This window comes from Pelobates fuscus, chromosome 1, assembly GCF_036172605.1.
Source record: "Pelobates fuscus isolate aPelFus1 chromosome 1, aPelFus1.pri, whole genome shotgun sequence".
Lineage (NCBI taxonomy): Eukaryota > Metazoa > Chordata > Amphibia > Anura > Pelobatidae > Pelobates > Pelobates fuscus.
The window spans coordinates 452,125,887-452,150,633 of NC_086317.1; the positions used below are offsets into that span (position 1 = coordinate 452,125,887).

Genomic DNA, 24,747 nt, shown 5'->3' on the forward strand with positions numbered 1-24,747 from the left:
GACAGTCAAACACTCACACGCTCACTGACACACAGACTCAGTGGTGTATCCTGGTTTTGTGCTGCCCTAGGCAGGGAAAACTCAGGCGCCCCCTCCCCCCACCCAACCCTTACCCCCGCCCCGCCTTCTAAATACACACACACACCCATTCACTGACAGAAACTCACACATTAACAGACATACACTAACAGACTGACGCACACTAACAGACACACTCACTAACAGACATACATACACACAGACACACTCACACTCACTAACAGACATACGCACACATACACTAACAGACACACTCACACTCACTAACAGACATACACACACACACACACTAACAGACACACTAACAGACTGACACACACACAGACGGACACACACACAGACGGACACACACACAAACAGACGGGGACACACGCACACACTAACAGATGGACACACACACACACTAACAGATGGACACACACACACACTAACAGATACACTCACACTTACTAACAGATACACTCACTTACTAACAGACATACAGACACACTCACACACACTAACAGACACACTCACACACACTAACAGACACACTCACACACACTAACAGACATGCTCACACACACTAACAGACATGCTCACACACACTAACAGACATGCTCACACTCACTAACAGACACACTCACTAACAGACACACTCACTAACAGACAGACATATACACACACTCACATTAACACTTTTTTTTAATTTATTTACCCCCCCAGCCTCCTTACCTTTGGGAATGCTGGGGGGGGGGGGTTCTCCCTGGGGTCTAGTGGGGCTGCCGGTCGGGCTGGCTGCTGGGCGGGCGGGCGGCTGGCGAGGGAGCACTTCCTCTGAGCTGTCTGCTCAGTTCCCTCGCGCGCCGCAGAGTGAGGCTGGGAGCCGGAGTATGAAGTCATATTCCGGCTCCGCCTCCCACCCTCACTCTGCGGCGGCGGAGCCAGCCCAGCATGTCAGTTAGCTGCAAGGCTAAAAAGGCATTTGCCCTGGGCATTTGGGGGCAGCTTTTTTTGCCGTCCCCTGGAAAATGCCGCCCAAGGCAAATGCCTTGTTTGCCTCGCGGCTAAAACGTCCCTGCACAGACTCACACAATTTTATTTTTTGAGGCCCATCCAGCCTCCCTACCAGCCCGGGTTTAAGTGTGGGGCAGCTCCTCCCTCATTCAGCGTGCTGTTTAGTATGTTGGGGCTGGAATGATGCCATGACGGAATGACATCACATAGGGCAGGCGAGAGAGGAGTGGAAAGCTGTAAGAAGAGCCTCCCTCGCTGCCTGCCTTATCCAACCCCCTCTTCTCTGGTCACTGGTATTTATTGGCAGAGCAGGCATCTGCCATCAAGGTAAGCAGGTGCCTGCTCTGCCTTTCCTAGCACAGTTTCGGGGGTGCCCTAAGATGTTCAAATGGCCACCTCCTGGGCCCCCTGTGACAGTGCTCCTCTCAGCGCCCCTTTTGCGGGCACTTGGAGGATCGCCCCTGCCAGTAGATACCTACTTGATCTTAGGTTTGGTTTAAGTAATATACGGCTCTCTTCTCTTTTTGGGGGGGCTCTTTTGTGTAGTGTTTGTTTGTTTTTTTTGTGCCCAGTGGGTCGTTCAGAGTATCTTCTTGCTCTGTATCTTGATATGGTTATCTGGTGGTTTTATTGTCTTGTATTAGTCTTTGATTAAAGTCATTCTGAGATTCCTTACTAGACTTTCCGTTTTAGACCATGGCTTATATGCACTCACCATTTGTCATGAATCTTCATTTTCACTTGACTGCGGTATTTTAAGGGGAATCTCCAATTTTTCAGAATCTATCATAATATTTTGGATTAGGCTGCTAAACTAAGAAATGATGCATGGAATGAGAGAAATTATACTGTATTAATTGGGTGAGAAAGTTTTGTTTATAGCCGATTCCCAGCACTTTGGTTTGTGGTTGGGATCATGAACTTTAAGGGACATGTTCTGAAGGGAAATTCCATTGAAGTTTGAGAGTCATAATGAAAAACTTCCTTGAAGGGGTCACAGTCTCTTATGGGAAGTATTATTATTTTTAATGAAACGAATGTATGCTTATTAGTAGGTAGTTTTAAGTTTAAAAAAAGTCGAAAAGTGGCAAGTGACATTTCAGACTAATTGTAGTGGTATTTCTTTCCTTACTGCTACTGAGAAAAGAAAATGTAAATTCAAAGTTAAATTCATTAGAGCTACATCTTAGTTTTCATATATTTTAATAAATGGTACAACGATTCCTTCCTGTAATATAGACTTGGGTCCGGCTATGATGGCCTTTCACTGATGTGCTCATTTGTTTGCATTATTACTTGAAAAAGACATCTCTAAGAATTTTAAATCTGAAAAAAAAAAAAAAAGCCAGAACGTCTATTACGGAATAATATATCGTAGAGCGTTCCGCTCGAAAGAACATGCCGCTATTAAGTGCATTTATAGCAATTTAGATAGTTCAAGAAATATTGGCATGTAATAAAACTATACTTAGCATGTCGGTAGAAGTTAAGTACTTTTATAAAAAACATATTTAAGAAGAGAACATAGGCTTCAATATGAAATGATCAGCACTCTTGACGGGTGAGTGGGGGGATAGAGAGAAGAGACATCATTAAAAATCTTGTTCTCTCATATTCACATACTCACTTATTCAGTATCTAGTTTAGAAGTCTACTTTCAACCATATTAAATGATAACGATCCATACGTGGCTATTTCTGATTCTCTTTTCAAACAATGTTGGCATCTAGCATGACTTTGCTCAGGCCAGGATTACTTATTATGGAATGATTCACAAAGGTGAAGGGGTACGGACACCCTCTTACCAATATCATTATCACATTTTATTTTTAGTGCAAAAGAAACCTTGGACTCCAATAGAATGGAAAATCATGAAGTTTATTCACTGAAGTGAGAATTCATTATATTTAATATTTCACTGAAGTGAGAATTCAAACCAAATTCAAAATGAATTTCTAATTTAAGGCCCGAGTAGTCAAACCTTTTCACCTTGAATTTGGAACTCACTTTGATATCACTCTGAATATCTGAATGATAATGATCTGGTAAAGGATCACTTAAGGTAGATTTGAGAAATGGGTATATATGATGAAATAGTGGACTTCACATCTAGTCAACCCCACCCCTAATTAATTAAATAAATATAAATCTGGAAGCCCAGATTAGTGCTTCCCAACTTTTTGGGACCAAGGCACACTTCAACGAGTGACAAATAATCAAAGGACATTTATTTAATTGTTTTTGACTGTCTATCAGCAAAGTATAAATAATACATTTTCTGCATGCCTTACAAAAGAGATATGCTACATCCAAAAGGGAATCCAATTGTAATGCTGACACTTATTAAGTAAAACATATTTTAAGGAATGTGTTAAATCTTTGACAACCCTGAAATCAATGTGTTCGAGGCACGATTTAAGATGGTTTTAGGCAGACTGGTTTGCCCCAACAGACTGGTTGAAAACAATTTCTCTAAAAAAAAAAAATGATTTCCATCTGAATGCCAATTCAAAATCTGGTGTTCTGGGTGTTTTTGATACAGATTGAAGAGGACCATGTCAGTAAATAATTTTAACAAATGTACTTTGTTCATAGAAAAATTCCAAAAAGATTGAACAGGAAAGATACATTTTACCTTATGCAGGTAACAACCTCCCCTGTTGAATGAGCATCGAGGGTGGCCGGAGGATTTGGCTGGTATGGACCTTGTACGGACAATAATGAAAGAACAACTTGGCCCTCTCTGAATGTGTTTTGCATGCATTACTTCAATAGTCAGGCACTAAAAGGGTTACTTAGGGTCATTTCACAATGGCTTTTCTTAACATATTCTTGTGCAGCCACAGCTGGAACAAATTTGAAGAATAACCAGGGAATTAGAAAACATATGTTAGTTCCCACCAGCCGAGGCCCTGTTCCTTCTTCCGTATTGGAGTATACATTACTCCTGTGTCAGAAGACTGCACTGCTCCCCCACGGAAAATACATAACTTATAAACAGTTATACGCAGCTTTTATGTTGGTTAACATTCCAGACAAGAATAGTTCAAAGTTTCCCAACTCATGTCTCAAGTGGTCAAAATGTACTGTTTTGGAGGATGAGTCTTTTAATTTTGTCAAGTTATCCTCAAAATGAATTGGTTAATTACGTGTTAATTAAATATATATTAAAACCCTAGTTATGCCGCTAGAAAACTGTAATACATGGGATTCCGTTAGCATATGTTTATGTATACTAAATTTGCATTGAACACTCGACATAACTCGTGTCGGCGATGATAGCTGCAATTTAATGCCGCTATATATATTAATCTATAGTTATATAGAAATGGTTTTAATTAAAACATGCTTTCTACAAGTTTTTTTTTATATAGAGTTGTGGAATATTACTTTTATACTTTATGATAAGTAATTTTCTTATATGCATTTTATATATTTCATACATAGATATATATGCATTTCATGCATTATTTCATTACATAGATGTAGTTCATCTTGAGTGACTTGAAGAGATATCAGTAAGTGGTACCATCAAAAGGGGGTGCATTGACTGGATTAAAACATATTACTTTACAGAGAGGGTAGTGGACGCATGAAAAAGCCTTCCAGCTGAAATGGTAGTGGTTAACACAGTGAGGGAGTTTAAGCATGCGTGGGATAGACATAAGGCTATCCTAGACTTAAGATAAGGCCAGGGACTAATAAAAGTAATTAGAAAATTTGGCAGACTAGATGGGCCGAATGGTTCTTATCTGCCGTTACACTGTATGTTTAAACAGCATTGATAGTATAATCTGTCATTATAAGAAGCTGGATGGTAGTTTGTTATAGTGGTTGAGTTTTTTTTTTCTATGAAAATGCTGGTAGATGTGCAGAGTAGTCGATCAGTAGAGAAAGGGAAAAATCCTTAACAATAGAACCATTTCAGTAATGCCTGGGAGAGCCATACAGCAGCTGATAAAAACAGCGTAAAGAATTATCGGCCATTAAAGATTATGTTTTTCATGGTCTAGATAAACACTCCGAAACATATTGAGAGCAATGTACTTGAGAGAGATAGTATGGCATGTAAACAAAAGCTATACATAAATATACTGTACGCTTTGTTTACATAAGCCCCAAGTGGGAAGCTCCGATGCGGCTATTCTCACAATTACGTTGCATCTCAGTTTAAGTAAAGGGGCGACAATCTTACCCTGTCAGTTGTTCATGGACTACAATTCTCAGTGTCTAGCAGATAATTTGGGGAAATAAAGGGCCAAGATTGGGCACATTGTCTAGGTAAAAAAAAAAACTTAAAAACATTTGGATACATTCTCAAAGACTTATGTTATGATAAATTCTCAGTGGAGTTAGTACAGTAGAGCAAGATAAAGTGATCTATGAAATACACGTATCCACTCTGGTATACACACAGTTACTACACTTACACTATGAGCTAATAATTAACATTAGATAAACAGCAACATAGTTTGTTTTATTTGTCTCAGAAGGGTACAGATATGTCCTTACTCTCACTTTCAGGCTATTTCAGATCATTCGGCTTAAGTTGATAAATTCCTGTTTAATCTATTTAAGTGATCTGCATTTTAGTGATCATAAGAAGGTTTTGTAATTTATTTCACAACATCATTTTAAGGGGAAGAAAAAAGTTTCCCATGGTTTTATGAGTAAAAACAATGCTGCAAAATCACTCACAATAACTTCCATATGTGTTTTTTTTTTGTTTTTTTTTCTCTACAGCTCCCCACTTGTGCAAAGGAGAGACACATTCACAGCCAGAAGGCTTCCCTTCCCAGATGCCCTGATTCAGTGGGAGACTCTTCATGTAATATTCATACGGTTCGGTGTCCAATCCACTCCAGCTGTTGTGGATATGCAATTTTATAATTCACTGTATCGGACTGGAAGTAAAATTCTGGGAGACACATTCAAATAAAAGCTAGAGGGATGAGGTTCAATGGAAAGAGCAACATTTTAATATAACCTCCAATAAGATTTTGCTACCAGTAGATCCAGTAAAATTTAGCAGAGTTGCATTGGCACAGTTACAGCATGTAGAATTCACAACAGGGCCAACGTATAAAGCTAAGTAAGTCAGATCCTTAGTGAGTGACTTAGTGAGTGACTTGCTTAAAAAGGAACGGACTGACTTAATGAAACAAAAAAAAAAAACATTACAATCTCGAAGGAAAAAAATTGCTGCATAGCATCAGAGAGAGAGAGAGAGAGAGACAGGAAGTGAGGCCAGACAAGAAGCCAATAGATGTCCTCTCCAGCATCGCAGATACCATGTTACCAGCAACAGCAAGTCACCCAGCACATTCAGAGTAGGCACTAGCGCTTACTTCTAACCGTTCTACTCTAAACCTCTGGAGACTTAGGCTAACCACATTTTCCTTACATTAATTTAAAAAAAGAGTTGCTAAACAACCATCTTCAAAAGTTATGGCTAAATTACAGCCCAAACAACTATCTACAAACGTTATGGCTAAATTACAGCCCAAACATCACAGTTATAAATGTTTCACACAATTATTGATTACCCAGTAGAGATGTAAAAGTTAAATGGGATGATGACATCCATCATTAAAATGAGTAGGCTTTACTTCTTTAAAAAAAACAAAAAAACAATAAAGTGTGCTGTGTCTTTAAGACAAACTATTAATGTATAATATCAGTTGTAGCATCAACCATATGAAAGTGCATATGTGCTAATGTGCTACAAATAAAAGTGCATTGCAGAATGTGACATATATTTAAACCTCTTTCAATGTGCAATGTGTCCAATTCAAACTTATAATGTGCAACACTGCAATATACAAAAAATAATAAAGTGCTATAAATATTGTGCAAATATACAGTGTAGCACTATATGTACATATATTTCTCCCATATATTAGATATGTTGAGATGCTTGCAGGCAATTTCATACATCAGGTGCAGAGCAGTTGAAGTCTGCTCTAACTGTATAAGCTTCCACCTTATTTTCAATGAACGTGCAGTCTAGAGACTAGAATAAACTTGTAGAAAATTTTATTTCAAGCTGATTAAAAGCAGCAGCAGGTAGGTAAACCCTCATTAGGGTCTGTACCGTTCCGGTTCAGCTTCCCTAATGGTCTTCTGGTCAAAAGCCAGCTTCTGATAAACCAGGGAACCAGGTACTTTCCGACCGGCGTGCGTGATGATGATGTAGGGCGCGATGACAAGTTTCGCCGACAACTCAGCTTCCTCAGATCTTTACTTCTTTTCACTTTTACTTCCCTAATCAAAAATTTGAAGTAATCTGACTCCTACTGGATCACTGAACACCCTCATTCAGAAGAGAGAACCTCCACTAAAGGCATAACATGAAGGAAGTCCAGGGCCCACTTTGCGAATATGATAAATAAATATTGCAATAAAAAATAATACAATTTCTGGTGTCTAGTGTAGTCATAAGAATAGTGGGAAATGTGTTACTACACAGGAAGTGTAACAGATACCAACAACAGCCCTGCAGTGGAAGTGTTGCATTGGAAGAAGTAAAGAAATATTGTGTTTAATTTGTTGAGCCATTTTTATGGTCTGTTAATTCAGGTTAAGTTTACTTTTTATTTATTTAGAAATGGTTCAGAACAAGTTTACTTTTAAAGTTATCGCTTATTTTAATTGGCTTTAAACTGCCGTGACGATACAATGAGTCATATACTGTTCAAATAGCTCAAAATGCTCCTTAGAATAAATAACAAAAACAAGTTTCTTCCAATATGAATTAGTATTTCAGACATGGCTTGTTTTAATTTGGTTGTTAAAAGGGCTGAGAACCTGCTGTGAAATGTTGTCATGGCAGCTCTGTGGTTCTTTTTCTCTGTGTTCTTTCTGGCCCCACACTGAGCGGTGTTCTAAACGAACCACATAAGAAGTTAATAAAACAAGACAATATCTCATTATTCTTGCTAACGTCCACTTACAGCACTAATTCATTGAGCTCCGGTAGCACTGATCAGCTGAGGACAGTACAGGAAATTCCAGAGAAGTCATTAGATATGGTCACATTACATTGAACTATCGCTAACACAACTCTATCATTGGACGATGTACATAGCCAGCTGTGAAAGGAGGACAACACAGCAACCTCCTCACTCCTGACCTTGAAATGGTCCACAAGGGCTAATACGTGTTTGTTATTCGGCATGTAACACTGTTGCATGGTTTGGATCCCTTCAAATAGAGAAAAACAAATCATACCTTATGATAATAGTTCCAAATCTGTTTTTTGGACCAAGGTACACGTTAATGAATGAAAAATGGCCCTACCTATACTTTTTTCATTGTATCTTCTTCAGCCGTCTCTACATTTCAAGTTTACTTTTTTTTTTTTAAGTTTTACTAGAGAGAGATAAATACTTCTTGGCACATTATTGTATGTGTGTATTATTTTACTTATTAGTTTTAATTAGCTACCATATGAGAATCCAACTGTGATGCTAACACGTGTTTTTGTGATACACGGATTTCTATTAAATCTGCCTTTCATTATCCCTTGAGTGCCCGGACCATTTCTCTCCTGTTGCTACAGGATTAGAGAGTTTGTGCCAACCTTGGTACAGTTGCATGTTGGCTCTTTAACATTGAAGAGTGCAGTTCCTGTTTTTATGTTAGTTGAAATAATGACTAGTCATTAAGATTGCCTAATTCAATAATATTCATGTTATAGACTTTGGAAGAGGTATTCCAGAATTAATATTGGGGGTACAATCATTGATTCCAAGGTTTGATCAGGAAACATTAGTGTTATACAAACATAATAGTGGCTACACATTATCACACCTAGGGTAACCTAAAGGATATTTTGTTTGTAGCACTATAAGCTTCCTCATAACAAATTGTCCAAATGCTGAACAGTCGAAGACTACAGAAGACTGAAAATCCATTAAATGGTTCATTTAAAAGGTTTAGCCCCTCGCACCGAGAGAAAGAAAGAAATATGACTTACATCTTGCAAGAACAAACTTTATGCTGTCTACCCAACTACAGGGAATAATTATTTTCACATCATGCATTAATTATAATAATAATAATAATTATTATTATTATTATTATAACATTCTCATATATCACATATATCACAGAGTATTCTAACTATAAGTGTATTTATAATATTTATCGCTGCGCCATAACCAGACAAAATATTCTAGCAATCGGTGACCTAATGAGTTTACATATACAGGAACAAAGACATCGCTTGAGAAGCCTTACATAAACTGTTACTGTATGTGCATGTTGAGATTTGTGGTAATTGAAACAGATCTGTCACCACATGTAATTCTATGGAAGATGGTAAATATGTCATTATGTAACAGTGGGATCTTTGTTAGAAAACTATGAAAGAAAAATAAATAAAGACTTACTAAAAATCATTGAAACACACATCCTGGCAGCATATAAAAGCCAATTGTCTCATTTAATCTGCCTATTACATATCTAAAAACCCAGGCATCATAATTGATTTTGTTTCTTCCCAGGACTAGCAGTGAGCCTATCCTAAGCCGTATTAAGCAATCCTGCAGTATGATTTTTATCTTTCCCTTCACAGTTGGTAGGCTATTACATTCTATATCTAAATCTCAATTTTCTAACACTATCGCTAAATCACAATAGTTCCAATTTTCATAAGAATACATCATCCTCTTACAATTATAAAACTCCCAAGATAGTATATTCTTAACACCCACATCCCTTATTTATTCCAGGATATATATATATGTGGCTTTTTTTCTTATTTTTATTATTATGTTAACTGTGTACCATTCTATTTCCCCGTATTAATTTCATGGATTTTTTTTTTTTTTTTTTAAGGTAGAGTTCTAAGAACTGGATAATAATAATGTTTATGTCTGCTACAAGTGATGGTTGGTGAAATGCCATCTGCATCACCCTTTTCCAACAGTAGGATATAAAATAAATATGGGAGGATTGATGATGATACTGTATCAGCAAGGAATGAAAACTGGAGTTAACGTGTTACATACAGTTTGGCCGATAATACATGATAAGAAAAATGTATTACAATGCAGATAGTGACAATGAAACCTAGAAAAACATTTAGACACATGTATAAAATTTGCAGATAAAATGCACCATGCATTAACCAAAGGGCTTGGATCAGCAATCATTTAGAAAATTCACGCTGGTGTTATCAGTGGTCCTTGTCATAAGTGTTTGAGGAACATCTGATTACGGCGATTATTTATTAATCATATTAAATACCAGATAAGCTACCAGCTAAATGTCAACTAATAAATAAAAAGTTAAAAGACGAGTTACAAAATACATTTATGTTAGTGATTACTAGTTTAACTAAAGATGCATTTTACCGTCTACCAGACAAAAGTAAATCAAACTGATGCAAAAGTGCAGGTACGGAACCTCAATGGGGACAGGGGGCAAGTACAGCCTACACGTTGGCGCATCCCTGGGCAAGCAGATGCATCAATTGTGTCAGTCTATGTTTCCTATTGCTTTGATTGCAAAGTCATCGATGATGTCATCTGATCTACACTTAAAGAAACACGATGGGGGGGGATGTAAGTTTTAGCTCCTAGCCCATGTGTTACTTGGCCTGTTTAAATTTCAGGACCCATTGTTTTTCCCCTACAAAACACAATTAAATAAGCCTGTTAATTACATGCAATCCAGTGTCAAAGCAGTCTCCTTTAGCAGTCTCCGGTTTGCCTCTGCCGAGGTTGTCAGGCTTGATAATGATTATATCCAATCACATGCTTCTCATTGAGAAGAACTGTGTATTTAATGTGTGTGTGGGGCAATGATCGCAATGCACCGATGAAATGCTTCTATCAGTAAAGAACTGAGTAAAACTTGATTCTCTCCCTGCGGAAGAACCATCTAGTGGCTCTGAGGAAGACAGCCACTAGAAGTGTAATCCCACAATGAAAACATTGCCATATGTCCAAAGCGACAATGTTGTACATTGTGGGAGAAGCACCCAGACCACTTTATTTAGCTGAAGTGACCTGGATGATGATAGTGGTCCTTTAAAATTAAGTAAAAAATAACAGGTAATATATATTAAAAAAAAAGTTCCATACGCAGAAAGAAGGCTCAGTGGAGGATGGCAAAAATGTGGAAAATTGGTCCTATATTCAAATATAAAAATAAAGATCAAATAGAGCCATATCATAACGTTCAATAGAGCATGAAGCATTCACTGTTGGAAACAATAGAATGTTCCAGATAATTGCATTGAATTCTGTAGCGATTGATCCTCTTTTAGAATGCTGCTCTAAATTTCTGTTGTGCACGTAAATCACCTACCAAGGTCTTTCACTTCATCATGAACATCTATTTATGTTGATTTATATGTGTTTAAGTCTTCGTCATGAGTACATCATTGTATACATCTGAACTTGCAAATTATGCAATTACTTCTGAGAATATCTGGTCACAAGTTATTCATGACCGCTTGTAAAACTGTCTGATAAATAAATATATTTTACTGGGGAAAATAGACGTAGAAAAAAAAAAAAATGTCTTTATCCAATTAATCATAAATTACCGCTAGTTACTGGCAAAGACTCTGCCAACATATTTCAGTCAAATCAGAGTTTATAATGCAGACAAAAATATTAATAATGAACCTATATTTTGGCCAGATATACTTCTATATCTCATATTTAGAAATATATTTAAAGTGAGTTATGGCTCCGAACAGGGTTCAGTTTTATACAGGGCTGATGTAATTGAAGCTCCAGGCCCATACCCCAGTGAGAGGTTTGTGGTTTCAGAATTTTGTTTGTGGTCGTTTCCCAACAATAGCTTGTGTCACTCAATTACATGAGTGTGCTATGTTTTATTTATTAATAGTCACAATCCTGTTTCTAATGGTTAGCACAGTCCTTCTGCTCATCCTCATTAATGTGTGACATAAACGGAGGGAATACTCTGCAGAACTAGGCTGCCTTAATGATGTTCCAGCCTGTAGGGAACGTTCTAGAGTTCTGCGGGACGGTCAAGGTATAAGACTTTCTAGCTCAGAATTTCTGTTTCCAACTTAAAAGAATCTCAAGCCTCCTGTGGAGGATATTATCTTAAAAATAGATGTGGGGATAGTTTCCTATATGTCTGTTATTTCTAGTTAATATGTGTGTCATTAACCCCTTAAGGACCAAACTTCTGGAATGAAAGGGAATCATGACATGTCACACATGTCATGTGTTCTTAAGGGGTTAAAGGGACACTAGAGTCACGAAAACAACTTTAGCTTCATGAAGCAGTTGTGGTGTATAGATCATGCCCCTGCAGTATCACTGCTCTATTCTCTAGCATTTAGGAGTTAAATGTTTATGCAGCCCTAGTGACACCACTCTGCATGTGACTTACAAAGCCTTCCTAAACACTTCCTGTAAAGAGTAATGTTTAATTTAGAATTTCCTCTCCTGCTCTGTTAATAGTCTTCTAGACTCTGCAGGAGCTTCCTGTGTGTGATTAATGTTCAATTTACAGAGCAGGAGATAAAAACTTTGAAAGTAGGTTACATTTTGTTGAAAAGGAAACCATTTTGTTTTTTAGGCCGACTGTGTCAGTCACAGCAAGAGGTGGTATGGCAAGGGCTGCATAAACAGAAACAAATGGCAGAGAATTGAGCAGAGAAACTATAGAGGTATAATCTATATACAAAACATGCCTAATTAAGCCATACTTGTCTTAGTGAATACAGTGTACCTCTAAGCCCCTAAAACTGTTCAGCTCCAGGCCAATGAGGCCTTGAAACTGGCACTGAATACCAAGACCCACAAGTAACCTGCGGGTTACTTGACAGAATTTTGTTTTTGGTTACAAAATTTAGAGTTGGGTTTTTTCAAGCCAAAAATTCCACCCCATAATTTTTGTCGATTAAAAAGCACTGATTCTGTATACTGTGAATACAATCACAAAAGTATCAGATAAAAATATAAGAATATGGTACAGCATCCTTTTAACAGTGAAACACAAAGAACAAATATGCTTTGTATGAGAAGACTGTAATTAGATTTTTTAGCTTTGTCAAACAAACAAATCTTTGCTTCGACTCATCAGTGATGTATATTTATACATACAGTAGCCATAAGGTACACAAAAAATTAAATAACACATAAAAAAAACTAAATATAAAACCATATACTGTCTTTATTAAGTTATATATGTCCACATTTGTGAATTTGTAATTCAACTTTTTGAATTACCATTGTTGGCACGTGTAAAATATTATCATGTTTATGCTCTGTGTGTGTGTGTGTAAATATACATTTACTGCAGCTGAGCATAATAATAAGAAGCTAAAAGGTAAAATTAAAATGATTTAATTAAAAAAATTTCGTCAGAAGGAACTACAGAAATTTGAATTTTTTATTGGGGCCGGAGAGGGAAAGCAGTAACAAGCTACAGTTTTAACCTATAGTGCCCTCAAAGCCATCTCAGATAAAAATGTGCTACATGTCTATAGCCTGTTTCACGGGCCAATTGTAATAAGTTATCATCAGGCACAAAGATCAAAGGTCGTAGTGACTGTGAACTGTTAGTAAAAGGGACACAACTGTCACCAAAGGTCTTTAGTGGGTTGTTTAAGTTGGGCTCATGCTGGCCTCACAGTATTAAAACACTTCTCTGTCTCTATGTTGAAATTTCCGAAGGGGTTCCAATGCTGATTGCTTTTGCGTAGCTGATGTAATTGATACAATGTGGTAACAGAAGTCTTTGTTTTTTAACCATAAAGATCAAAGATGAATGGTTTATTTTGAAGTAGTTTCAAACTGTGCAGAAAAGGTAACATTGACAAATTAGACTGCTGTATATCTCATATTTCATTTTACTCATACCTACAGAGTTATTCACTAAGTGAATATTCACAGTGAATTTCAATTTAAAGGCCAGATTTGCTAAACTGAAAGCATTGGTTATCGAGATTTCTTTTGTTTTAGTTGAGCGTTTTATTTTTGTCCAGTCCAGTTCACTCTGAAGTCTCACTTTAGTGTATAGACCTGCTAGAGTTGAGTATTTAACCAAGGATTATCTTTATAACCCATTAACATTAGGTAACAAGTCCATCCACCCCACACTGTATTTTTAATTCTTCCTTCCTTGCCAGTGAAACAGAGTTTGTAGAGGTTTAGATATCATATCATTCTTTAGAAATGTGAAACACGTCCAAGTTGTACCGAAACGCTGCAAATGTTTTTATTTTTATTATCCTGTATATCTAATCCTATAGTGTTCTCATCAGCATTTGGATTCAGGATCAAATATAATAATGACCCTACATACTATATGATATATACTGTAATATAGTGCATGTCATTGTGTTATTTTTGGTAATTACTTTAAAAAAATAAATAAAAAAAAAGATATAAAATAATAAATGCATCATGCTTCCTGTAAGATCATTTTCTGGTTTCTTCATAAAATATGTACGTGTACACTCATTGTTTTTTTTTTTTTTTAAGGTTTATTCCAGTGTCAGGGGACCTCATGTTAAAAAATTAGGTCATATCAAATCATTTTCGAGGAAGTGAAAGCTGACTATTAGACAAGATATAAGGTTGGACAGGAGCCAAGCTAAACAGAAGAATGCAGAACCACTTCCATCAGTATCTGACATTCCAGAGCATGCAGCTCTATGATTACATCTACATAATCTGTAGCGTATCTTTACAATGGCGCGGCTCTTTGTAGCTGCATAATACAGTCTTTATATTCAACCTTCTCTAAGTCCCTCTGTAGAGAAAGACATGTATACCTTCCAGAACTGTAATCGGGATGGGAAAGGACTTGGCCAGAGAGGAGGCGAACAAGTGATGCATTTTGCGTCACCACTGATATACAAACCAAAAAGAGAAGTCATGTCTGTATGATTGTACATTAGGACTGATCACAACACTGTCAGTAAGTCCCACACTCTCCACACCACCCAACTTTGGGAGGTATGGATTCAGGACACAGGTGGGCGATGCCGACCCCAATATATAGGACCATGCAGAGAGCTGAAGCTCTATGGTATCCATAGGATACCTCAAGCACGTCACATGATGCACTTGTTCTGTGTTGCCTGAGGACAGATTGCTAATGTGCCCAATGTGGGACACCAGGAAACTAATCAGGATGGTGGGACAGGATACTAAAATAGGGACTGCCCCCACTGAAAACAGTACAGTTGGTAAGCCTCTTCCTTGCTTGATTCATTGCTGAAGTGATTTACATTAGTGCAGCACACATGCATTTAAAGGGTTCTGTCCTATAATCTAAGATTTCTAAACTCATTATCTTTTGAGATAACAGGCTTTCATTTGGACTAGGTAACTCTATTCTGTCCAACTGACAATCAGACATGCAAACGATTGATGTTCATGGTTGGTGAGATCAGGTTTGTTCAACCTGTGCATGCACACACAAAACACACACATTGCACAGAAAAGGCATTCTGCCAATCAGTGCCCATAGTCAGTTCACTTATCGGGGAACCAAACTGATATCAATTATGTTAAAGTTGCAATTCGTTTACAGAGCAGTTTCATCAACCATGTAATAAGTGGAACCGTGTTTGGGGAATAAACAACAAAGCAAATTCTGGAAGTTGACAAAACCACTTCAATGCCATGTCAGGGTTCTGGAGATGTTCATAAACCATGTGAACTTAAGTTGTGTGGTTTATTATGATGTCACCAGATGGTATCCCTCCCAATTTAAGCGAGATGATTGGTAAACCGTTGCTGTAAACCTACTACCCATACAGTTTTCTACACTGTGAAGTATTCTTCAGTTTTATTGAAATAGGATTAACAAGCCACATGTTGTTGTTTTTTTTGTCAGATAAAAGGTTTGTTTCTGCTTCCAATAAACAGGAAGCATTATTCAGGCCGCAAAGGAAATATCAACCACACAAAGTAACAAGCCTTCTGTCTGAATTATCTGTCTATCAGTAAGGTTGGTGAAGAGGGGGGCTGTGACGAAGAAGACAAACAGAATGATAAACATTTTGATACTAAGGGACATACTAGATGGGCCGAATGGTTCTTATCTGCCGTCACATTCTATGTTTCTATGTTTCTATATCGTACTGAATTAAAAGCTGAGCTGCAAATTTAGAATAAAACAATAAAAGTGTTAGTTTTTTTCCCCAGCTTGACATTTTGGTGTTAAAATTGCAATGGGATCAGTCAGATAACTACTAAAGATATTTTGGAGGCGTTTAGGTTAGCATCATGCCAGACGTGGTTAAAGGATTACTGCAAGTACCGTTACCAATTCCGTTATTTGTAGTGGTCATGGTGCCTGGAATCTGTATGTGTAGTGTTTTACTTCAAAATCCTGCACACACAGAGATGAGAGGTATTGATATCAGTTAAAGATCACCAGCCAGCAGGGAGAACTTGGATTTGGCAATGGAATGGAGGTACAGAGGGTTCAGGGGGGTGGATGACCTCAGAAACTCTTACCAGAAATTGTGTTTTATGAAAACATTGTTTTTTTTTCTCTGGAGATAGAGAGAGAGTGTGTGTGTGTGTGTGTGTGTGTTTGTGTGTGTGTGTCCATGAAGAAATTCATCCCTTTCCTTATTTTCCCTTCCCTCTGTCGCACTGAAACATGTTTCCTTTATTTTTCCCTCCCTTTATTTATCTATTTAACTTATTTAACTACTTTAAAGTATTTGACAATTAGAATGTCACCAAGTGGCATATTTAAACATGGGCTACATGTAACATATATAAAAACATCAAAAATTAATGTCTCGGTTTAAATAGATAGACAGACAGATAGGTACATTCATACATACATAAACATGGTATATTCAGATGTTTCTTTTCACAAAACAATACAATCTTGCGATACTAGTAAATCGTAAAACTTTAACAGTATCTCTGTTCTTACCAGCCTCCGTCTTTCCTCCTCTACAGTAATCAGTAGCCGAGCAAACTCCTTCAAGGACTGAGCTAAAAGAAAACGGAACACAGTTAAAACCATAAACTGATAAAACACTTATAAAAGACAATTAAAAGCAAAGTGGTCATCTGAGAAAACACTTATCGACAAACTGACAGCTGTCTGGACTGTTGGGGAAGATAGGTCTTGGCCCCCTTTCATTTTTAACATACCGTATATACTCGAGTATAAGCTGAGTTTTTCAGCACATTTTTTGTGCTGAAAAACCCCAACTCGGCTTATACTCGAGTCAATGTCTGTATTATGGCAATTTACAAGTTACTTCCCTCTCCTGCAGCTCCTGCCAGCTCCCTTCTCATCCGCGCCGGTCTGGTCAGCTCCCCTGTCAGCTCCCAGTGTAAGTCTCGCGAGAGCCGCGGGGTCATAGTGCGGCTCTCGCGAGACTTACAGTGGAGCTGACAGGGGAGCTGACCGGACCGGCACGGAGGAGAAGGGAGCTGACAGGAGCTGCAGGAGAGGTAAGCGCTCGCTGACAGCCCCCCAACCCCCCCCCCCACTGAACAGCCATTGCCACTGGACCACCAGGGAGTGAAAGCCCCCCTCCCTGCCATGTATCAAGCAGGGAGGGGGGACTGAAAAAAAATAATAAAATCAAAATAATAATAATAAAATAATAATAATAATAAAAAAATTAAAATAATATTTTTAAAAAATAATAATAAAAATGCCCACCCCCCACCAAGACTCTGCAACACAAACACACACTGCATCACACACACACACACTGCACTCATACACACACACTGCATTCATACACACACACTGCATTCATACACACACACTGCACTCATATACACACTGCACTCATACACACACACACTGCACTCATACACACACACTGCATTCATACACACACACTGCACTCATACACAGACTGCATTTATACACATACACACACTGCACTCATTATACACACACACTGCATTCATACACACACACACTGCACTCATACACAGACTGCATTTATACACACACACACACTGCACTCATTATACACACACACTGCATTTATTATATACACACACTGTAAATAAATATTCAATTAATATAATTTTTTTAGGATCTCATTTTATTTAGAAATTTACCAGTAGCTGCTGCATTTCCCACCCTAGTCTTATACTCAAGTCAATAAGTTTTCCCATTTTTTGGGGGTAAAATTAGGGGCCTCGGCTTATATTCGGGTCGGCTTATACTCGAGTATATCCAGTACATTATACCTTTATTTATTTTATTCACTAGAAAGTGAGCTGTATTAAACTGAAAATCGAACTGCAAAATAAAGCCCAGAAAACACAATTTGGAAAAAGTCTAATTTTTGCTTTTTTTTTTGCTACAATTTTATGATTTTTTTTCAATTCACTTTAAGTAACTATTTACTAATTAAACTCTAAAGTGGTTTAACAGTGAACATTGGAGATTTGACCAGAAACTAAAAATTGTACTGGAAAATAAGCTACAGTTGGAGATTTATTTTTTCAGTTCAACTTTTTTAACCTGCCACTACTTTTTTTTTTTTTTGTAAATCTTATTTTTGTTGTTTGATTTTAGCAGAAAAGTAAAGCAGTTGCACAGGTCTCTATAAATGCTGAGACGCGCAGGTCTCTATAAATGCTGACATAAAATTAGATATTTGCTGTCCTAAGCATTAGACACACAGGTCTTTCCAAGATGTGCAGTTGTTGAGCCATAGTTGAACTTAGTGTGTTGGCATAACCACAAAAGAAAAATTTGAGATCGAAAGTATGTCAGTTGCATATATACATAATGAGACGCGCAGGTCTCCATAAATGTGAAGATAAAATTAAACATTTGCTGCCTTACACATTGTACTCGCAGGTACTACCAAGATGTGTAGTCGTTGATCTGTAGTTGAATTTAACATATGGGCATTACCAGGCTAAGAACCATTTGAAATCAAACAAGGTTACCCCTGAGGGTATTTATGGATGTGTTGAGAAGCTTAATACATTCGCTATGTTCTGTAGGTGTGATTAGTGTCCGTTAGAGATGTCCCGAACGGTTCGCTGGCGAATAGTTCCTGGCGAACATAGCTTGTTTGCGTTCGCCACGGATATGCGATGTTCGGTCCGCCCCCTATTCGTCATCATTGAGTAAACATTGACTCTGTACCTCACAGTCAGCAGACACATTCCAGCCAATCAGCAGCAGGCCCTCCCTCCCAGCTGCATTTTTTTTTTTTTAGACAGAAGTGTGTTATATTTGATCATGCTAGGCTGAACGTGCGTATATCATGGCTAGTTGCACTGAGGGTATGAGTATATAGCAGTACATTGTTGTGAAAGATGGCTGTCATGTTTAGGGTGTAGCTTGCACGTTATCAACTGTGTATTTATATCAGCAGCTCCACCACTAGTTATAAATCAAGTGTGAGTCGCCCCATGAGTTGAGACTAGTGAATAACATAATACATGAACGGTTAAGGTAAAGGCATGTAAGGAACTACGACAATAAACTCTTTAGGAGGTGAAATAATGACATGTTTAAACGCTTGCTACTTTACGATTAGTTAATGTGCAGAGAGCAGTTCATGTGATCAAAGGCGTGGAGGAGGATCGGCTATAGTGGGACATGCTTGGCAGGCTGCTGTTTACTGCTTGTGCTCATCCGATCCCTTCTGGGCACCATGTGCTGACCCTGGGAGTCCCTGATACCTGGAACAACAAAGGCAAGTCTCTGGCTGAGTGCCGGGTTCGCGGCTTGAGGTGGTGGAAGCTTGTTTTGTCGGGTGGTCGGATCTGTCCCGGTGGTGCTTCACGTCCAGTGCGGGATTGTGGTGGCTTAAGGTGGAGGCGAGTGCTTGACGTGGGGCAGGCTCCGCATTTCTGTTTGTGCCTCCGGTCCCATCTTCGACACCTTTTGCGTTGGTGGATATTAATGGGGACTGCTTCGCTTAGCTGTGGTGGAGCTTGTTGGGGCTGTGGTGGAGCTTGTTGGGGCTTCCTGCTTGTTATTTGCTTCCAAAATTGATTAAAGAGTCTGTCCAGCTTAGACTCAATATCCTACCATGCTTTGCTGGTACCAGGAGGACACGCGGCTGCCGCCATATTGGGAGAGTCGCAGACGAGTATGCCAGCCTGGGCGGCTGTGCTCTGTGCGTCCATTAGCTCCAGACAGCCTCTAAGGGGTGGATCGGGATAACCCCCACCGGTCCGAGGGGGGGGGGGGGTAACGGAGCTCCTGCCGGGAAGTAGCTGCTCCTGGGCATCCCAGGATCGTGAGATCGGCCGCCTCTCCCACCTGGTGAGCACCAGGCCACACTTGCCACGTTGAGGTAAGTAAGACTCTGTCGAGTTGCTGACCGCGATTAAGCATGTCGGGTCGGTCAGGTAGGAGCAACATTGCTGGGTCATCCCCTTCTGGGGTGAAATTCGCTTGTTGATAGCTGCTTAAAGTGAGATATTGAGGGAGCTCACACGAAGTGCGTCTTTCCTTCATGACAGCTAGGCCCCGCCCCCCGGAAGCTGCATTCTTAGTGAGAGGAGGGACAGTGTAGCTGCTGCTGATTTAATAGGGAAATCGATAGCTAGGCTTGTGTATTCAGTATCCACTACAGTCCTGAAGGACTCATCTGATCTCTGCTGTAAGGACAGCACACCAAAAAGCCCTTTTTAGGGCTAGAACATCAGTCTGCTTTTTTTCTGTGTAATCTAATTGCAGTTGCCTGCCTGCCAGCGTGTGTGTCAGGCTCACAGAGTATACTGTGACCACTTGCCCAGTGCCACCACTCATATCTGGTGTCACAATCGCTTGCATTTAAAAAAAAAATAAAAAAAAATTTTGACTGTAATATAATAGCAGTCAGTTTCCTTCACACGTGTGCGTTTCAGGGCCTGCCAGGGCACAGTGTCACACCAGTGCAACTCATATCTGGTGTAACAGTAGTGTACATTTAAAAAAAAAAATACAGCTTGTTGACACCTTGACGGCTTGTTGACACCTTTCGGGGACCCTCGGTGTTGTACATGGCTGGGTGGAGGAAGAGACCTTCAATGACATCAGTGAGGACAAGGGACGGGACATGGCTAGCTTGGTATCCAACCTTGTGCAAATGGGGAGTTTGCGGTTGTGCAAATGGACTGTTTGCGGTTGTTTGCAGTGCGTTAAACGGGGAGTTTGGCCTGTCACTGTGAAGCGGGCGTAACCCTTACACTACCTGATCGATACAACATACCTGATGTTTTAAAGCACGTTATTCCAAACAATTTAGGAATGTTAGGTGATTTATGCCCTTTATGGATTAAAACCAGACTCTGCATCAACTATGTAATTTTCCATGGGAGTTTTGCCCCTCCGGCATGCCACAGTCCAGGTGTTAGTCCCCTTGAAAAAACTTTTCCATCACTATTGTGGCCAGAAAGAGTCCCTGTGGGTTTTGAAATTTGCCTGCCTATTGAAGTCTATGGCGGATTGCCCGGTTCACCCGTTCGCGAACATTTGCGGAAGTTCGCGTTCGCCATCCGCGAACGGAAAATGTTATGTTCGCGACATCTCTAGTGTCCGTGTGAACAGTGTTGTGCGTGTAGGTCAGGGAACACCAGTAGGGTCGTATGGTAGTGTGTGCCCCTCCCATTGTATCATTTAGTTTATCTGGCGATCTCGTTTGTGGAGTTCACCCCCATTGGGACTGCCATTGTGTTGTCTTTTTTCCAATGTTACTCATGCATTTGCTCGCTCTTAAGTGTGTTGTATTGTGTACTGTTCATCCTTCGTCTTGATACATTTTGGCATATCTATATGCTTTCTTGAGTTTACAGGTTATTACTATCATTTCGGGTGTCAGGATTGAGTAGTTGTCGATGGATATTCGCTATGTTTTTTCTTGTTTTTTGGGGGGGACTAGCAAGTCACCCGTGATCTTGTCCAGTGGGGTCATGTTAGGTGTATGTTTCTTATAGTGCGTACTGGTATCTCCTTGTTTCGTGTCTAGAGTGGCATCCGCTGGGGGTGACACGTAATTAGCTTCCCTTTCAGTCGTCATAATTTTTGGTCCCTGGGTGGTGGGTCCCTTGTGGTCTTGTGGCCGCGGGCTCTAGGTCCACAGACGTGCGATGTGGCATTCGAACTGGGATGTGCGTGTCTCAGTTTCGTTTACGTGGTGTAAGACATCGCCATGAGTCTATACTAAGTTAAGTCTGTATTGTGCCTTGAAGTGGGTGTGTGTTCATGTGTTTGAGTGCGTGAGGTTGTGTTGCCCATTCCGGATGGGAGTTGTCCCCTCTCTCCATCCTCCTTTCTTGCGGGTTTCGTTAGCCTCTTCCCCTGCCCCTGGGTAACGAATGTGTCTAGCTTCTCCTGTCCGGGATAGCCCCCCTGTGAGTTTCTATCTCTTGCTGTTCTGAGCAGGTAGGCTACCCTCTATCCGTACCCTAAATTGTATCACCCTCTTGTGTGTGTCGTCCCAACCAGGTTCTGCGTGGTGTGGTAGTAGATTTGTGATTGGATAAGTGGGGAAGGGTGAGGGCGAGGTAGCACAGCGTCCACCGTGCCCGGGCTCTCATCCCCATCCCCCCCTTTGTTTAACCGTTGTTTGGAGGCTGTTTGTAACTGTGGTCACAAAAATCAATGTTCTGGGAGAACGGGAAGCAGCTCCATTTTTTGGGGGCCCTTTACACAGCTCAAGGTCTGGGTCCCAGGGTCCACTTTCATGTTCCACCAATGAGTTTGTTCACAGGGGGTGGAGTGTATAGGGGATGTCCTGATATGTGTGTAAGGAATGCATTGTGTGAATCTGTGTTTGTATGTGTAAGGGCTGCAAGGTGTGTTTCTGTGTATGTACGGGATACAGTGTGTGCGTCTGTAAGGGGTGCATTGAGTGTGTGTAAGGAATGCATTGTGTGTTTCTGTGTGTGTAAGGGTTGCATGATTGTGTGATTGTGTGTGTATGTGAGTGTGTGATGGATGTCAATCTCCCTCCCTCCCTTGTCACTCTCTTTCTCCCCCTCCCTCCCTTGTCACTCTTTCTCCCTTCCCTCCCTCCCTTGTCACTCTTTTTCCCCCTCCCTCCCTCCCTTGTCACTTTCTTACTCCCGCCTCCCTCCCTTGTCACTCTTTCTCCCCCTCCCTCCCTCCCTTGTCACTTTCTTACTCCCCCTCCCTCCCTTGTCATTTTCTTACTCCCCCCCTCCCTTGTCACTCTCTTTCTCCCCCTCCCTTTCTCCCCCTCCCTCCCTCCCTTGTCACTCTTTCTCCCCCTCCCTCCCTTGTCACTTTTTCACCCCCTCCCTCCCTTGTCACTATTTCACCCCCTCCCTCCCTCCCTTGTCACTCTTTCTCCCCCTCCCTCCCTTGTCACTCTTTCTCCCCCTCCCTCCCTCATCACTCTTTCTCCCCCTCCCTCCCTCATCACTCTTTCTCCCCCTCCCTCATCACTCTTTCTCCCCCTCCCTCCCTCATCACTCTTTCTCCCCCTCCCTCCCTCATCACTCTTTCTCCCCCTCCCTCCCTCATCACTCTTTCTCCCCCTCCCTCCCTCATCACTCTTTCTCCCCCTCCCTCCCTTGTCACTCTTTCTCCCCCTCCCTCCCTTGTCACTCTTTTGTCTCCCCCTCCCTCCCTTGTCACTCTTTTGTCTCCCCCTCCCTCCCTTGTCAGTCTCTTTTTTCTCCCCCTCCCTCCCTTGTCATTCTCTTCCTCCCCCCTCCCCTACCTCTGTTGTAGCGTGGCCGAGCCCTGTATGGTCCGTGGGTACAGGGAGCTTTTGTTTCCTGTGCCCGGCCGGACTAAAAGGAAGTGAACACTCAGTGTGCACTTCTTGTTAGTCCAGCCGGGTACAGGAGACAGATGCTCCCTCCCTGTACCCGCGGACCATACAGGGCTCGGCCACGCTACAGTGAGGGAGTGACAGGAGGGAGCGCTGAGTGCTTACCTCCTGTCAGCCCCTCTCCTCATGCTGCGCCCGGGCGATGCGCCCTCATGGATGCACCAGCCCGGGCAAAGCTGCAGCCGCCTGAGGCTCTCTGCAGAGCGCTCGGGCGGCTGCAGCATGAGGGGGGCCGGCGGAGCTGGGGGGGAGTTCCCCATAACCTGTCCACCCGCATGATTTGCTGGGGGAAATGCGTCCGCCCCACCCCCCCCCCCCCCCCCCCCCAGTTCCTACGCCCATGGCTATGTGGGATTAAAGTTAATTTAACACAGCAGGGAATTAAAAACTCTAAAGTAAACTGTGCTGGGTGAAGGTAAAAAACAACAACACATTTTCATGTAGGCTCTGTGAGTCACAGTCAGGGGAAGTGTGGCTAGGGCTTTAGTAGACATTTCTCGAATTCCCATGCAGCCATGGCTCAGCGTGGAGGGAGGTGAGAACTTGTGTTCACACAGGAACTAAACGTCGTCATTTAATGGTAATGATCCTTTGTGGTAAGTCTGCCCCTGACTTAGAGGGTTGTTTATTAAAGTGTGAACTACGGAGAATTCAAAAATTATGTTCAGATTTTAAGCAAAAAAAAAAAAAAAAGACATTTTAACCATTTGTCAATTTTGCCCTTTGTCATTCTGAATTAACTTTGGATTTCTGAGTTTTGATTTATTTTATGAAACATAAAATGGTGAGCAAGATATGATGTTCTCTCTGTCTTGCTCTAATTAGATATCACCACATTACCTCAGGTGGCTAAAGAAAGTGTAGTTAAATGGAAATAGAAAGTAGAAAACGTGTTTTGTAGCTTGCAAAAAAAGAAGGAAAAATCGAACTTTATTTTTTTGTTTTTTTGTTGAGGG

The 24,747-nt window shown here is 40.4% G+C and overlaps 1 protein-coding gene across 1 annotated transcript in view; it reads right to left on the minus strand.

Moving 5' to 3' along the window:
• ARHGAP42 (Rho GTPase activating protein 42) overlaps positions 1-24,747 on the minus strand; it is a 310,577-nt gene that overhangs the window by 170,772 nt on the left and 115,058 nt on the right. The window contains exon 3 of the mRNA XM_063430497.1: positions 16,939-17,000. Coding sequence (XP_063286567.1) covers positions 16,939-17,000 — 62 coding nt within the window. The remainder of the gene's footprint in view (positions 1-16,938; positions 17,001-24,747) is intronic.